The following is a 15,263-nucleotide window of genomic DNA, read 5'->3' on the forward strand; positions in this document are numbered from 1 at the left end:
AAATTGAATTGCCAAACCTGGAAAATGTGGGATTTTTTTTTGCATGTCAGAGGTAGCTATAAATAGGTAGGAACAGCTAAAACTTAGGGTACATGTAGAAATGGTGAAAAATGAAGCTGGAAAGTGAGGTTCCAACATGCCAAACCAAGGAGCTCATCCTACTGAAGGAGGTTTCTCAGAAGGCAGCAATATGATCCCATTCATACTTCAGAAGATTCCTCTGGCTCCAGTTTCAGAGGGTACAGGCAATATAGGAGTGGCAAGGACACTGGATCGACGCCATGAGGGCTCAGGCTAAGGATGAGATAGTGCAACCAGGAGGGACATATTTCAGAGATCACCTGTGAACTTGAGAGTGAGGAGAAAGGTTCTTCCTCATCTTCCAGGGAGGGAGCAGAGAGTTTCAGAGGTTTTATGTGACACACCCAGTAGCTCCCAACTGCCCAGGGGCAGCTGGGCCTGCAAATAAAGGACTTGTTTTAATCGAGTGAAATGACCCCATAAGTCAATGGTATATTTTGAGGACTTTCGAAGGGAGAGTACACACAGATGGCGTACCTGGCAATTTTTTGTCCAAGAGAGTTGGGTCTGCGTTTTCAGAAGTCTTTTGGCTTTTATTTCCCATTATTGCCCATGAATTGTCACTCACCTCCTCCCCTCCCTCCCTTTCTTCCTTCCCTGGGGATTGAATTTAGGGGCATTTTACCTCTGAGCTACATCCTCCTCCTCCCCCCAGCCTTATTTTATTTTTATTTTGAAACAGTATCTCACTAAGTTGCTGAAGCTGGTCTCAAACTCGCAATCCTCCTATCTCAACTTCTCAAGGACTGGGATTACAGGCATGTACCACCACACCTGGTCAGTTATCTTTCTACTAAACTGCCTCCCAGCCTTCTCTAAACCCCACAGCCGCTGGGCGTGATGGCGCACGGATTGCTTGTAATCCCCGCGCTTGGGAGACGGAGACAGGAAGATAGCGCAGGTTCGAAGCCAGCCGCGCGTGCTGGCTTAGGAGACCCTGTTTCCAAATAAAAATAGGTCTGGGAGTGTAGCCCGGAGGTAGAAGGGCTTCCAGGAACCCCAGTACCACACACACACACACACACACAAAAAAAAAAAAAAAAAAAAAAAAAAAAAAAAAAACACACCACAGCCTCCTAAGGCAAGAACAGGGTTACAGTAGCTGGGGCCCCTCAAGACTTACCCTGCCCAGGCGATGCTCTTTGGTCACTGCCCAGTGAGACTCAGTAGAGCTACAGGCCAAAGCATCAGCAAAGGAGCTGGGCGACGGCTAGGTGTCATCTTCAGCCAACCCAGCCCCTGTCTCTCTCCCTTGCTATATGGCTCCTGATTTCCTTTGAGTCCATGAAGAGGGTTTGGGTTATAGTAGGCAGTTTTGTTCATCTTTCAATAGTATTAAGTGTCTATTGTGTGCCAGGCACAATGGCCATAGGTAAGTGTCCTAAGGCCACGGGGTGCAGGAAGATGAGGGGCCAACAGACAGGCACACCATTGCAAAAGTTTCCCCCTTTTCCCATCCTCCCCAGCATGGCACTTCTTACATGATGTGTGCACACAGTCATGTTGAATCAAGAGTCTCTCCATGATTGTACACATTCCTACATCAGTCACTTTGTGTTGAAAACATAAATTGTGCAAGTGAGATTCCCAAAATAAGACCAACTTCTAGACGGGGACTGGTGTGGTAGAATTCCCATACCAGAGTGCTGTCCAGTGCCCATGGGAAATCCTCTGACTTACTTCTGTCACTAAGCTATTGATACCTTCCCACTCATGAACCAAGGCAAATGAACAAATCATGTGGCTAGAATCCATTTTGAACAACTTTTATTATACGTTTAGTGTTCTCTATACAAAAGAAATCAGTCTTTTTTACAGTGATTCAAAAAAAAAAAAAGTCTGAATAATTTGGCCTTTTCGTTGCTCATGCAGTCAGTTTATAAGTCCATGTATTAGACGGTCCTCCATGGCCCAGAAATCTTCCCTACTGAAGGTCGTGCGTGACACCCTCAGATACGCATCTGTCGCCTACAAAGTTGGTTAATGCAAAATAACTCGCAAAATGGAAAGAACATGATGTGAGAGGGGTTAAAACAAGGGCTGCCATGGAGAGTTAAATATTTAACCAATAAGAAAAAGATCAGACCAATGTGTGGGTGTGTGGGGATGCGGGAAGGGATTGAGACACAAGGGAAACATTTCCTCGCCGAACAGAACACATCGGAATGGTGCATGGTGGGGGCAGTGTGGGGGTCAGTGTGGGGGGGCAGGGCAGAAGTCCTCTGGGGTCCAATGTGAGTTGGGATTGGGACCAGGACAGAAGGCGGCCATGTCACAGGCGACTGATGCTCAGCTGAAGAGGAGTGAGAAGAAGTTGGCAAAGAGCTGGGGAGTCGGGCAGAGGAACAACACTGACTGAGGACATAGTATTTGGGAATCAGAAAAAAAAAAAAAAAAGTGCAGGTCAGGGTCATCTGATCTGCACCGTTTTGAAAAACAATCCGAGTAGTGCACAAAATTCTGGATATCTTCTCCCAGACTTTTGTGTTTATTGCTTCACTGAAGTCTCTACTTCTGCTGAACCCCGGCTCGGCAAATCCCAGGGTGGCAGGCTGGCATGGGACCTGCCACCACGCAGCACCCTGCAGCTGAGGGCAGAATGGACAGAGATCCTTCTGCACCCTTACTTCTGAGGAATACAGTGTGCCGATGGTCCGGTGCATGATGAAGCAAAAGACACCGTTCTTGGGGTACAGTCTAGGTTTCACAGTAACAAACACCAGTCAGCTTGTCATTCTAGTTTAGCGGCCCGCAACAATGGTGTGGCTGAGTTAAACACAGGCTGTCACACACAGACTGACCTCGGACTCAAAGATCCTTCCTGTCTTTCATTCGGGGAGGCATTGGGGAGATGCAGGAGAAGCGGTAGAGAGGTACGACGGGGTGAACCCGCAGGGCGGATCGTGAGTGATACCTGTTTCCAATGAGGCAGCTGCGGTGAGATGAAAGAGCACTGGACAAGGAGTCAGAAGGCCCATGTTCAAGCCAGTCCTACCTTAACCCCCAGCTCTGTGGTCCTGAGCACAGCCACCTCCCTGCTCTTTCATTCCTTGTCTGCACCGTGAGTCATCTCGATTAGATTAGCGCTGAGATTCCATCATGGGCTGACATCGATTCTGCCCTGAGCTAGACGCCTTTGTTTCTGTTTTCCTTCCGTCTTATCATTATAGAACTTCCACTCAATACTAATATCCTGATAGGAGGAGCACTGGTTTGGGTGGTGAGTCTCAGGTCTTCCCTTTTCTCTGGTCCTCCCCTGTCTTAGGAATGCCTCTTTCTAGGAGAGGAGGAGAGGAAAGGGCACTTCTCCAGGCTTGGGCGTGCAGGGCAGGGACACCATGCAGTCTGCTCTGGCCTAAGAGGGGTGGCTGTCTAAGGGTTCAGCTCTGTGGACGGCTTGCCCGTGTCTCTCAAGGCATAGTCTCCTGACACTTCAAGCTTGGTTCAAGTCTTATTTTTCTTTTTGAATCAGGGACCCCTTACATGCTGCTCCTAAGCCACCATGCAAAGCTCATGCAAGATCCTTTGCTTCACTAGAAAGAAATCATCCTATAGGCCTAACCCAAAAGATCTAACCACAGTGGTGGCTCGGGTTTGGCAGAGGCTGGCTGCACTGTGCCTGGGTGGGAGGGCTGTCCGTCCCTCAAAGAGCCATGAGTGGGGAGTGGGCTCTGGGCTGGCATCCTGGGAACCTGCTGCCCTCCTGCTGTGTAGTGAGTCCCTGGCCCCAGCCCATGGAAAGCTGAGAAGCTTCAACCCTTCAGAGTATCAAGAGAAGCGGCCTTACAAAGGCTGAGACAAAATGTACAGAATCCCTGCTCTTTCCATGACTAGGCCAGGCTGTGCCCGGGGCTCCAGGGGCTCCCAGGAAGAGCCATGGCTTGTGCTGCTCCTGAGGAATGTTTCCCTCTCCCGTGGATCAGTCTCTCTCTCTAGGTTCTGCCTCGTGATCCTGCAGGTCACTCTAGGTTCTACCCACAGCCATTGGCGATCATCCAACCAGGGCCTAGCAGCCCTCCCTCCCCCAAGTTGCACACTACACCCACACAGCCCTTTGTATCGAGCCCAGATGTGGACTAACCCTCTCCAAGATGATGTCATGATTGGACTGTTTCCTGCTGGAACAATGATGTCATGATTGGGATTGTTCCCAGCGGCTCGGTAATAGGGCTGTCTTCTGCTGTATGTATGTGTGCCCTTGTAGGTGCTCAGTGTTGGTCGAGGAGCTTGTCCCTTAGCTGTAAACCCCACGAACTCTCAATGGGTCTGTTACCACTCTCTTCCCAAAGCTAGCTGTGCTCAGAAACACTAGAAGCTCATCATCTGGGCATTTCCAGACCTTAGGACTTGCCAGGAAGGGATGGACTTCTCAGGGAAGGGGAGAGGGATGAGAGAGGGGGTTTCTCTGACTTTCCCTGTAGCTTCAACTCAGCCACCTCCTCCCAAGCAAGGTAGGGAAAGGTGGGTACCATTCACCACAATCCATGCAAGGTGGGAGGTAGCTACCCTGACCTGGGTGTGCACTTCCCAAACTCTGCCTCCCTGAGCATTCATGCAGAACCCTGGTCCTCTGTGCAGAGGGTTATTCAGAGGAAAAGCCAAATGGAAGAGAGGCGCCAAAACAGAGAGCAGCTGGCCCCAAGGGGCAGAGCCAAAGAGCTCCAGAAGCAGGATCTCAACCCCGCCTAGGGGCCCTGACTGCCTGGTCCTGCTCAGACTTACTGTCCAGGCGGACCAAGGTCTCCCTGGAAACGTCTTCCTACTCCCTTGGAGCCATCAGCGGGTTAAGCAATGGAGGGCAGGATGCTCCTAATTCAGTGGCAACTGTCTGAAGACTCATTTCCAGTAATGCCAGCCCTGTGAGGGCAGGAACCACATCTGATCCCCCTCAATATGGTATTTGGGGCTCAGGCCTTGGCCCAGACTAGATTTCCAAAGAGCATTTGATGAATGGATGAGCGGACAGAGGAGAGGGCAGGCAGTCACGATGCTTAGGGAGAAGCACATAGAATGGATGGCAGCCCACTCAATACAATGTCCAAAGCCCCTGCAAGACGACCTGCACCTCCTCCCACCCACCCCAACGGGCTAAAGCACCAATGGTATCGTCACTCCTGGCATCCTTGTTGGTATGTTTTGGGGTAGAGAGACCCAGCTGGCAGGGGGTGCTGGGCAATACTGCTTTTGTGCTGAGCTGGGGGGGGGACTCTGGCATGGGCTCCATGGATAATGGTCTCTCCTCTTCCTGGAGGAGAGCCTCCTTGACCCTGCAAGTTATACATCTCAGAGTCTGAGCACTTGTTGTCTTTACTTGGGGAAAACTTGGTTCTTCAGCCCCAGATCTGCTTCTGCCTAGAGGGCTGTGATCATGTCATGATGGGGGCCAGCTGTCAGCACCCATGAAGCAGTGGCCCGAGAGAGGGGCTGACAGCGTTCTCTTCAGACATACAGGAGAACAACGCAGAGCATGGTAGGACACTGGAACGAGGCGCAAAGATGGCGTGAGGACTCACCCCTCCCCAAGACCCTTAAGACAGAGGAAGCCCTTCCTAGTCGTCGGTTTGTGTGGCAGACTTTCCAGAGGCAGGGAAGTGGCTTTGAGACATCTAACAGTCCCTTCTTGCCCTAAAACCCTGCTCTTAGTGCAGGGCTTCCTGGCATGGGCAATGCAGGGTGGAATGAGCGCCTCATAAACTGACCACTCTGCTCAGACCCAAAGAATATTCTGGAAAGGCTGGTCCTTTAATTCAGCTCACAGGCACATGTCCCTGATACTCCCTTCAGGAACAGCAAGCCTAGGCTGCTGGGATGACCAGCTGCATTCAAGCAGGTGGGAGGAGAGCCAGGGGAGGGGACCCTGAGCTCACTCCCCAGCCCCTGCTGTTTACCCTGTCCCCTTTCACCATGAGAGAGCTGCCCCTCGGGCTTCCAAGCAGCAAATCCAGAGGCAGTTTAGGCCAAAGGACCATTACACATTCTCAAGTTCACACAACACTATTGGCTCACTCTGGGCAATGGTTTCTTTCTTACCTGCAGACAGAGAATGTGTGTCTATGGGCTTGACCTTCGACTGAATGATTAAGTGATATAAGCATTGCTAATACCTCTGCGGCTTAAACATGTGGCAACTGGTGTTTTAATAAAGTCTCTGAAGGACACAGCCCTGGTCCTTCCCAGGCCCCCTGAGCTGGAGGCTCAAATTGGAGGCTGTGCCAATGGCAGGTGATCCATTCCTGGGTGTCAGCCTCACCCTCCCCAAACCGACTTGAGCTGCAGCAGTAGCTCCAGGGACATGCTCAGGTTCCAGATATCCCCCTCTCTCTGTGTCGCTGAGGCTAGGTACCTTTGGTTTCAAAAATGGATTAGGTGGGGAGGATGAAGGCAGCACCTTCGGTCTGAGAACTGCAGGTCTGTGAGTGTCTCTGTTTGGGCGATGGGTGAGGGCGTGTGCGGAGTGGCTGCTTCTGGTCTTGCGGGGACACTTGCATAGGCTGCCCTGATCTCGAGACAGACGTTGCTGGAGGCTTCAAGCTTTCAGGGAGGGGCTGGCACCTGGGAACTCCAGGGACGGATCGGAACCGCATAAGGCATACGAAGAGCAGTGAGTCCTCTCCAGGCGGGGGCGTCCCAGCACTGTTAGCACGGTGCCACCTCAGGGTCCCCTGATATGTATATACCCTAATAAAAGGACAAACAGGCCACACTATGTCAAACGCAAGTCTCAGTGTCATACAGAATTGATCAAGGAGAGGATATCTGCTAGAGATGGAAGGGGAGCAGGGCTTTGCACCCCCAAACACGCCAGCAAGGCTTCTGTGTGGCAGGTTCTATCTCCTGAGGATAGCAGCGTAGACCCTGGCCAGGTGGGCAGATGTCCTCTTCTCTGGACATCCTGGGTGCGGTCCTCTTTTCTACAACCTGCTTTTCATCAACGGGGATGGAAGGAGTCCAAACCCAGCCCTTTGCTTCTTCACAGAGGTGCACACAGTTCTCAAGACACCAGAGCCCTGACTAGACAGGTTGGCTGAGGTCCGGCCACTTCAGCTAAAGTCCTTCCCATCAGTGCCCGCTTCTGTTCCTCAAACTTCTTCAGAGTCGGTGCAGCTCATTCTTGGACACTTCCAAGGCCGGGGCGGGGTAAGAAGGAGGCGCAAGAGGTAAATTCATCTCCCAACTGAACCAGAGAGAGGCAAGGAGGCTGCCCACCCTTTCCCTGCCAAAAATACTGTCATTTTCCAGGAAGGAGCCAAGCCCAGCTCAGCAACTGACAAGGCCGAGGCAGATGGGTTGGGAGCAAGGGGAGGCATATGGCGAGAAAGGCATCCTTCGGAAACATTGGCCTGGCGGCAGTTTGAATACTACGGCTTTTCTTTACTTTCTGTTACAGATCAATCCCTTTTGCCTATCTTTGCGGTTTCCCAGGGGGGAACATCTACCTATTCTTTCTTTACCAGGGACACATCTTCAGAAGAAAAAGAAAATGGAGACATAGGGACTGGAGGTTTGGAATATGCACAGAGCAAAAATAAAGACAATAAAAAATCCTGTAACCCACAGAAACGGGTGAGTGTATGCGGAGGTCAAGGGCGGGCAGAGTGGTGGGATGCTCAGGGCAGCTGCGAGGCGGGGCAAGGGCCCAGGGTTCCCTCCAGTGAACTCAGTCACATCTCCAGCTCTCCCATACTGGCGGTTTGGGGTCACTGGAAGGGGGCTTGTGGGTGGCTGGGTGGAAGCTGGTCGTCACAGCTTGGCAGACCCCTGTGTTGTGCCCTTGTCCCTGACGGTGGTGGTGGCTTCGTGGTAGGTCTGCGGTCCTCCCCCTCCTCCCACTTGCAAAGTAGTGGCTGTGCCAGGTGGGCTCTGTTAGGCCAAAGAATAGATAGCATTGACAGGTGACGTGGCTTCTGAGCTTTCGTTGCCCTCTGTTTCGTCCTTGTCCTTTTTGACTGTGTACTGGCCGATGAAGGAGCCATCTTCATTGAACTGCCCCTCGCCGCCCTCGCCATAGTCCACCAGGCTGTCGTCACTCTCCTGCTGTTTGATGGTGCCATCCAGAGATGTCTGGCTGCCCTGCAGGGGCTTGTTGTCCTCATCACTGGCCAGAGAGAGACAGAGAGTTAGGGCCTGCCCGGGTCCAGCACCGCCCAATTTGACTGGGTGGAGTGGAATAGGGTGGCTCAATTTTTTTTTTTTTTTGGTGCTGGATATTGAACCCATGGACATTTTACCTCTAATCTACATTCCCACCCCATTTTTAATTTTGAAACATAAACTCACTAAATTACTGAGGGTCTCACTAAGTTGCTGAGGCTGGCCTCGAACCTGCAATTCTCCTGTCTCAGCCTCTTAAGTACTGGGATTATCGGCATGTGCCAACATGCCCAGCTGCAGCTGGCTTCTTGCCAAGAATGTGCCTTTCACAGCTGACAGGAGGGGACCCTGGAGGTCATCGAGTACACATCCTCTCTGTCCTGCAGGTTCCACAAAAGGAGAACTATGACCTAGCGAGAACCAGCGTCGTTCTTGGGGTAAGGTGGCGCTGGTGTGGAGCAGGGACTGGAGCCCATGCTTCTGGACTCCTGGTGTGCGTACTTCCCATGAGACAGGGCACTGTCCCTGTGGGAGCAGGTGGAGAATGACTACCCCAAGGAGGCAGAGCCACAGCTATGAGACAAGCGGGATGGCAAGGGTCCGGATAGTTCAAGTGGGTCACCCTGCGGCTCTGTGACCCAGCCATTGCCTATCTATGGAAGGCAGTCCTTCTGTGACCCTTGATCTAGGGTAAAACTGCCCAGGAAAAAAGGTGAGGGCCTAAGGAACAGGCTTCTCCACTGGCCAGTCTCAGGCTACGTCTCTCTGATTTCTGATTCATCGGCAAACAGGTGCTATTGCTTTGGGCCTAGCATGTAAAGGAGGCGGGTGGTGGGAGAGGGGCTACGGAGAAGCACATGAGGCTGGCAACCTTGAGGAGACATAGCTAGGCTCGGAGGGTCCTGCCAGCTCCCTTGGAGGCCCCACTGGATCTTGTCCTTAACCTCCTCCTGGGTGGAGAGAACTGGGAGGCTGGTGGGTAAAGGAGCACTGGCCCACTGGGCACAGATGCCCAGGCTGGATGGCTGCTCTTGGCCCACTTTTTCCCAGAACTGTGTCCCTTGCCTGGCTAGGAAACTCACTCTGCCCTTTAGGCTCAGGGGGGAACCAGGCGCTGCACTTCAGAGGTGAGCCAGGCTCCCAGGGAGGCATGGCTGAGCAGCAGCAGGGGTTCTGGGGCCTGGCAGGGGGGACCACAGCGGTGCCAGGCAGTCTGAGCATATACACAGCATGTACCCTCCCCAGCTCCCAGCCCACTCTCAGTCCTTCCTAGGCATGGGGAAAACAATGGGCTGAGTTACAATTACAGCAGGCAGTGCGTTCTAATAGCAGTGTTGGGCAGAGGCAGCTGTGAGGAAGGCCTCCGGCAAGCCGAGTATCAGTAGATGGGAGGTCATTAGCCCGTTCCTGCGAAGGCGGCCTGTTAACCCATTCTCTGCCAGAGTGTGAGGCAAGCGGGTCTCCAGGGCTGCAGGGAGTCAGTGCAGGAAGTGGCAGATTCTAGTTGCTGGGCTCCTCACCCACTTGTCAGTCTTCTCCAGGGTCCTCTGCCCCACTACAGGGCACGAGGACTGTGCTATACAATTGCGGGAATTCCTGCCCAGGCTGGACACCTCTGCTAAACACAAGCACTGCCCAGAGGTGGCCCAGCAGAGAAGGGATGGAAGTTTCCGAGAATAGGCCTTGCCTAAGAAAACTTGAACAAAAAGCTGGCCCTGGTCTAGCCACCTGTCAGCATGGCCCCCCGGGGACCTTCAAGGTCCGGGAGCACAGACATGAGGGAGGTGGCAGAGATCTCCATCAGAGAGGAGTGCAGCAACTCAGCCACAGGATGGAGGAGGGCCAGCCGCCCTTCCTTGCTTCCAGGCCGTGCCCATAGAAACTTAGTTCTTCCTCTGACTTACTAATTTTAGTCTTTTCCAGTTTAGAACTCTTGATTCATGCAAATCAGGTTTCTAGGATGCTCACAGAGCCCAAACTGAGGGGTGTGTGTATGGGGGTGTGTGCATGCAAGTCGGGGTGTGTGGGGTGCTGGCCAGGGCAAATTCCTGTGTATGTATAGCTGGCCTCGGTTGGGGAGCAGGGGGCAGGTATTTTGGGGAGAAGGAGAGGTGCATATGGAAGCAGCTTCTCACATGGGTCGCCTGCCCTTTCTCCTCCCTCCTCTCTAACTTCACTGAAGGTCTGGGGGAGAAAAAACCCTATGGTCTTTGGGACTGAAGGCCAGCCCATGGGAAGTTGGGTTCTGGCAGGCAAGCTGAGGCCAGTCTGGGAAGAAGGGGAGAGGCCTCTTGTGCTTGCCCTTTTGGGAGCCTCATGGGGATGTTGGGACTGGATGGATGGTCATGGTCCATGAGCTGTCAGACAGGCTCCTGTGTGAGCAGGAGCTCTGCCACCCATTGGTCTGATCATCCTCACCAGGCTGCTGATGGGCAGAGAGGCAGAGGCTCAGAAAGAATAAAGAGAGGTCCACCGAGAACAGGGGTGACCTGTTAGTAACTGAGTGCAGGTGGGGAAGGAAGGTTTTTTTTTTTTTTGTGGTACCGGGGAGTGGAACCCAGAGGCTTTCTACTTCCAGGCTATACTCCCAGACCCATTTTATATTTTATTTGGAAACAGGTGCCATCCTCTTGTCTCAGCCTCCCAAGCGCGGGGATTACAAGCGTGCGCCACCATGCCCAGCGGAAGGAAGGTTCTGATCACACATTTTCTCATCTCACTTGGTCTGAGAATGAGATTCCATAACCCACCCTGCATCATTCCTACTTGAGTGTGTGTGTGTGTGTGTGTGTGTGTGTGTGTGTGTGCGCGCGCATACTTTTTTTTTTTTGAAACCTCCCCCCTTTTTTTTGTTTGGAAACAGAATCTCACTAGGTTGCTGAGAATCTCACTAAATTGCTGAAGTTGGCCTTGAACCTATGATCCTCCTGTTTAAGTCTCCCAAGCACTCATTCCCGGCAAGGATTTTTTTTTTTTTTTATGGTATGGGCAATCATCTGTATCATTCTTGAGCTCAAAATATACTTGCTGTCCAAGTGAACAGTTGACAACTTGGTCAGGCCCAGATGCAAAGGCATGCTCAGATCTGTAGTGCAGCCGTGCTAGCTGGGTGGTGAGCGTGGGAGTTGGGGCAAGTCGCTTCCCAGGGTGGGCCTTAGCTCTCTATCTGGGGCACAGAGCTGTGGACCAGGTACCCCTACCAGGCCTATTCTAGCCTAGAGCTCAGAGATATCACCAGGTTCCTGAGAAAAGGGCCTAGAATCCCTGCCCCTCACCCAAATCACTCCACATATACAACCTTCCTTGATTTTTATCTTTGGGGTTATGGTGGGCTGTAGGCAGAAAGGGATCCTGCTAGCCGAGCTCATTTTACAGCATAAGGGCCCAGGGTTGGTTCGTTTTCAGAGTAAAATGGTAGAGAGATGCAAACAAGGCGCTCTGCACATTTGATTTGTGCAAATGAGCGAATGAATGTGTACGTTGGGGGAGCAGCCTTGTCTGGTAAGACTGGGAAGCACAGCCTCTCTAGCACATGCTTTCTGCCAGGACACTGCCAGGGAGGCAGAGGAGCCAGCCCAGTAGGTGAGGACACAGATACCTTGTGGCCCTGCCAAACTGCTCTGAGGCCAGGGGGCTGCCTCCAGGCAGAAAGGTCGGCTGCTGGATGGGAGGAAGGGGATCACACACCTGTAGTCAAAGGAGCCATCCTCTTCTTTGGGGTCTTCTGGGCCCAGGGGAACATCCTTCTTTTCTCGTACTTGGTCAATAAGAGAGGACACAGATGGATGAGTAAGAAGCACGCCTCTGCTCTCCAGGGCTCTTGTGTCTGTACAGCCTGAAGACGCCACCCTGGCTTGATGACACTCTCCCTTTTAACCAGGTGTCATCAGTGCCTCCCTCATTTTCCTTCCCCAACTCAGTCACTTGCCCAGTTGATTCTGCCTCCTCTTCCTCCCCGAGGGTTTCTTTATATTATTATTGACAACTCCCACCCAATTCCACACCCAGCTCTCTACAAGGTCTTCCCAAGACACCAGAAATTTAATCCCTTACAGAGGCAAACACCCCAATGGTTTACACCTTTCTTATTTGGTTTGGTCTTATAATTATTTGTGCACATTTTCTGGGCCCATAGCAGAACACTGGTTCTCTCCTTCCTGAGGGTGGAGGACACTGTGTTTCTCTCAAGCTGCTAGAGTGCTTTGGGCAAGGAGGACGCTCCCTACACCTGTGGATGGACGTGCTCTCAAAAGGGAGCTCTTTCCCTCTGCCTCCTCTGGGGAGTGTACACATCAGCCTGCGGTGCTGTGGCTGCGCTCTCAGAGCCAGCTGCAGTGCTACGAAGGAACATCTTTCTTCTTTCCCTCAGCATCCTGGTGCCCTCAGCAGTAGGGAACTGCCATTGCCTGCCCTTCCTCACATAAGGAGAGGTATAACCTCAGGATGCAAGGGTCCGAGGATATGAGACAGGAAGATGAATACAAAACAGAGTCTCCTCTCCCTTCTTTTGCACTGAGCTTTGGTGGCCCCGGCTGAGGGGAAGGCAGCATCTGGGGACTGTGGGTGTGTCTGCGATGGGGCTTTGGGTCAGGGGGCAATCTCGGCCTGCAGTCCAGCAGGAATTTTGTCCTTAGTGTTATCCATTACCCTGTCCCCTGTCACCCTACCCACCCTTCACAGACAGATGGCTCTCTAGCCCATGTGAAAAACAATCACATTTTCAGAAACAAGAATGCCAGGGGTCCTTGTCCTCAACCTTGGTTTGTCTGGGCTGGAGGAGAACTGCCTCTGTGGGGCTTTAGGGAAGCCCACAGCTCTTTAAGAGCACCCCACCCCGAGCCCTCCCAGCTCCACCCAGAGGCTGCTGATCCTCCATTAAGAGTGTCTGTGATTACTCGATTACTCCTTGTCCCACTGAAGGTCCACCTCCACAGCCTCTAATGGGCGTGCCCCTTTCCTCCCCATTTTCTCTAAAATGCCCCTCTCTCTCTTCCCCCTTCCCTGGGATGCAGGGTCCTGATGAGATTCAGGCTGAAAAAAAGAATGTCAATTAGCTGGGCAGATGAGTAATGAGTCAAGGGGAGGGAAGGGCATTCTCAGCAGAAGCCAGAGTCCTCTCTATCCCCTCTCTGGATCTGCCTGGACAGCGCCAGCCGCCCACCTCTGTGCACTTTATCAACTCAAGGGCTTGCTGGAGTTGACTAAGATGCACCCAGTGGGCCTGAGGACCGGCGTCCCACGCTTGGAGGAGAGGTGTGCAGAGGCTCCGGATCTGCCTGGGGCCCTGGGTGCCTTGTTCGCCTGGCCTCCCCACAGCCTCACCTGGGTACTTGCCGCCGCGGCTCCGTTTGATGAAGCACACGATGAGCAGGATCAGCACCAGGAGGGCGATGGCGCACATGAGCCCGATGAACCAGCCCTGGGTGGCAATGTCCGCCTGGTTGTTGGTGTAAGCTGGAGGGAGGGCAGGGGGCAAAGCCGTGAGTGATTGCGTGGGGAGGAGGGGAGGACGTGGGAGGAGCGCAGCTATTCCACGGGGAAGTTCCTCCAGAAGCCTAACGCTACCTTGGGCCCAAACTACCCCGCTAAAGGGATAAAAAGAAAACGGTTAAAGAGCCAAGGTCAAAAGATGAAAAAAGAGGCAAAAGAAAGAGGTGCAGGGAGCAGAGAAGCAGCAGAAGGCCCAGCAGGTCCTTCGGGAAGAAGGGAGGTTTCCTGAGGATGAGGAGTGGGATTCTTGCTACAGCCTGGTGGGGACTAAGGCCGGGGATTGCCCACAGAGGTGACTTCCCATGAGGTCCTGCCTGCGGCCCATGGCAGCGGGGCTGTGGTCACACTGCATGCACCTGCTATAGGAATACCTGGCAGGCCGGCGCAGGCGCAGAGCATGGCCCAAAGGCAACAGGCTTCTAGGCAGTGACTCCTTGGCAAGGAGGAGGAACAGTTTGTCAGTACCTTTCCACATCTCCCCAGTTGGATTGTGGCTTCCCTGACAGCAAAGATGATCCTGGCCCAGGTATCCCCAGACAGGCTCGCTCCTGGCTACACAGGGAGATGCCCCTGTGGTCCCTGTCCTCTCTCTGCTGCTGTGACAGTGCGGTCGCCTCTGACCATGCCTGGAGGCCTGGTCACAGTGATCCCCTGTGGTTTGAAGGGTACACGGGTAGGCCTAAAGACAAGATCCAGGAATCATCTGATGCTCAGGGTTCAGGTTTGGGAGGGTGTGTGCTCAGGACTCCCTCGTGCTCCTCCTTCCTATGGACTAGCGAACAAAAGGGACTGTTCTTGGATTTAGCCTGTTAGGGAAAATGAGACATGAGGCGGGGAGAATCAAAGGAACGGAACACACCCAGAGCAGCCCTGGGGACAGCCCAGCCTAGAACAGCGAGGCATAGCAGGACAACAGAAGCCAAGGCACCTCCCCGAGAGGCACTGGATGGCCCAGGCTCCAGGGCCTGACTGTGTTCCGGGTACTCAAGATGTGGCATCTGTGGGCAGATATCAGGGTACAAGCCCATCCTTCGCTCTTCTTGGGGGCAGAGGCTGTGGTTATGCCTCGCCAAGGGCACTGTGCCAGGAAGACTCTCATAAAAGGACAAGTAAGTGCTTCTGTGTCTCTGGGCTCCACAGCCCAGCACAGCCCTGGCTGCAAGTCCCGGAAACACATGGCTCGTGACTATTCTGATCTCTGTATGCTATGGAGGAAAGCCCCTTCTTCACACTGGTCCGGCGCCTCAGCCTGGCCTTCGGGGTTCTCCACTGTCTGCCGCTCGGTCCCTCTTTCCCACCCTATCCAAGAGAGCCTGGACCGTCACCCGCCTGCTCACCACCTTTCCACACTTCCTGAACCCACGACCGCTCCAGCTCACACCACCTCTGGGATGATTTTGCTTTCAATCATTCCACACAAATGTAACCTTCAATTGTTCTGTTTCCTGGGTCCTGGTTTCCAATTGTACTATCAAAGTCTTGAGAACAGGGGATCTTCTTGAGCCCCCTAGTACTTACCACAATGCAGTGATATAACAAGTAGCAGTGACAACAAATCCATCTAATCCTAGTGCCACGTGGCTAACCTGGGGGGTCCTGTT

General features: G+C 53.0%; 1 protein-coding gene across 7 annotated transcripts in view; it reads right to left on the minus strand.

Annotated features, from left to right (window-relative positions):
* Positions 1-7,944: 7,944 nt before the first annotated feature.
* The window catches only part of NFASC (neurofascin), a gene marked incomplete at both ends in the record, with an annotated part of 67,716 nt that continues 60,397 nt past the window's right edge, over positions 7,945-15,263 (minus strand). For all 7 annotated transcript variants that reach the window (XM_080698235.1, XM_080698236.1, XM_080698234.1 and 4 more), the window contains 3 exons: positions 7,945-8,176; positions 11,860-11,929; positions 13,495-13,626. In XM_080698235.1, coding sequence (XP_080554361.1) covers positions 7,945-8,176; positions 11,860-11,929; positions 13,495-13,626 — 434 coding nt within the window. The remainder of the gene's footprint in view (positions 8,177-11,859; positions 11,930-13,494; positions 13,627-15,263) is intronic.

This window comes from Muscardinus avellanarius (genome assembly GCF_963383645.1).
Source record: "Muscardinus avellanarius genome assembly, chromosome: 7".
NCBI lineage: Eukaryota > Metazoa > Chordata > Mammalia > Rodentia > Gliridae > Muscardinus > Muscardinus avellanarius.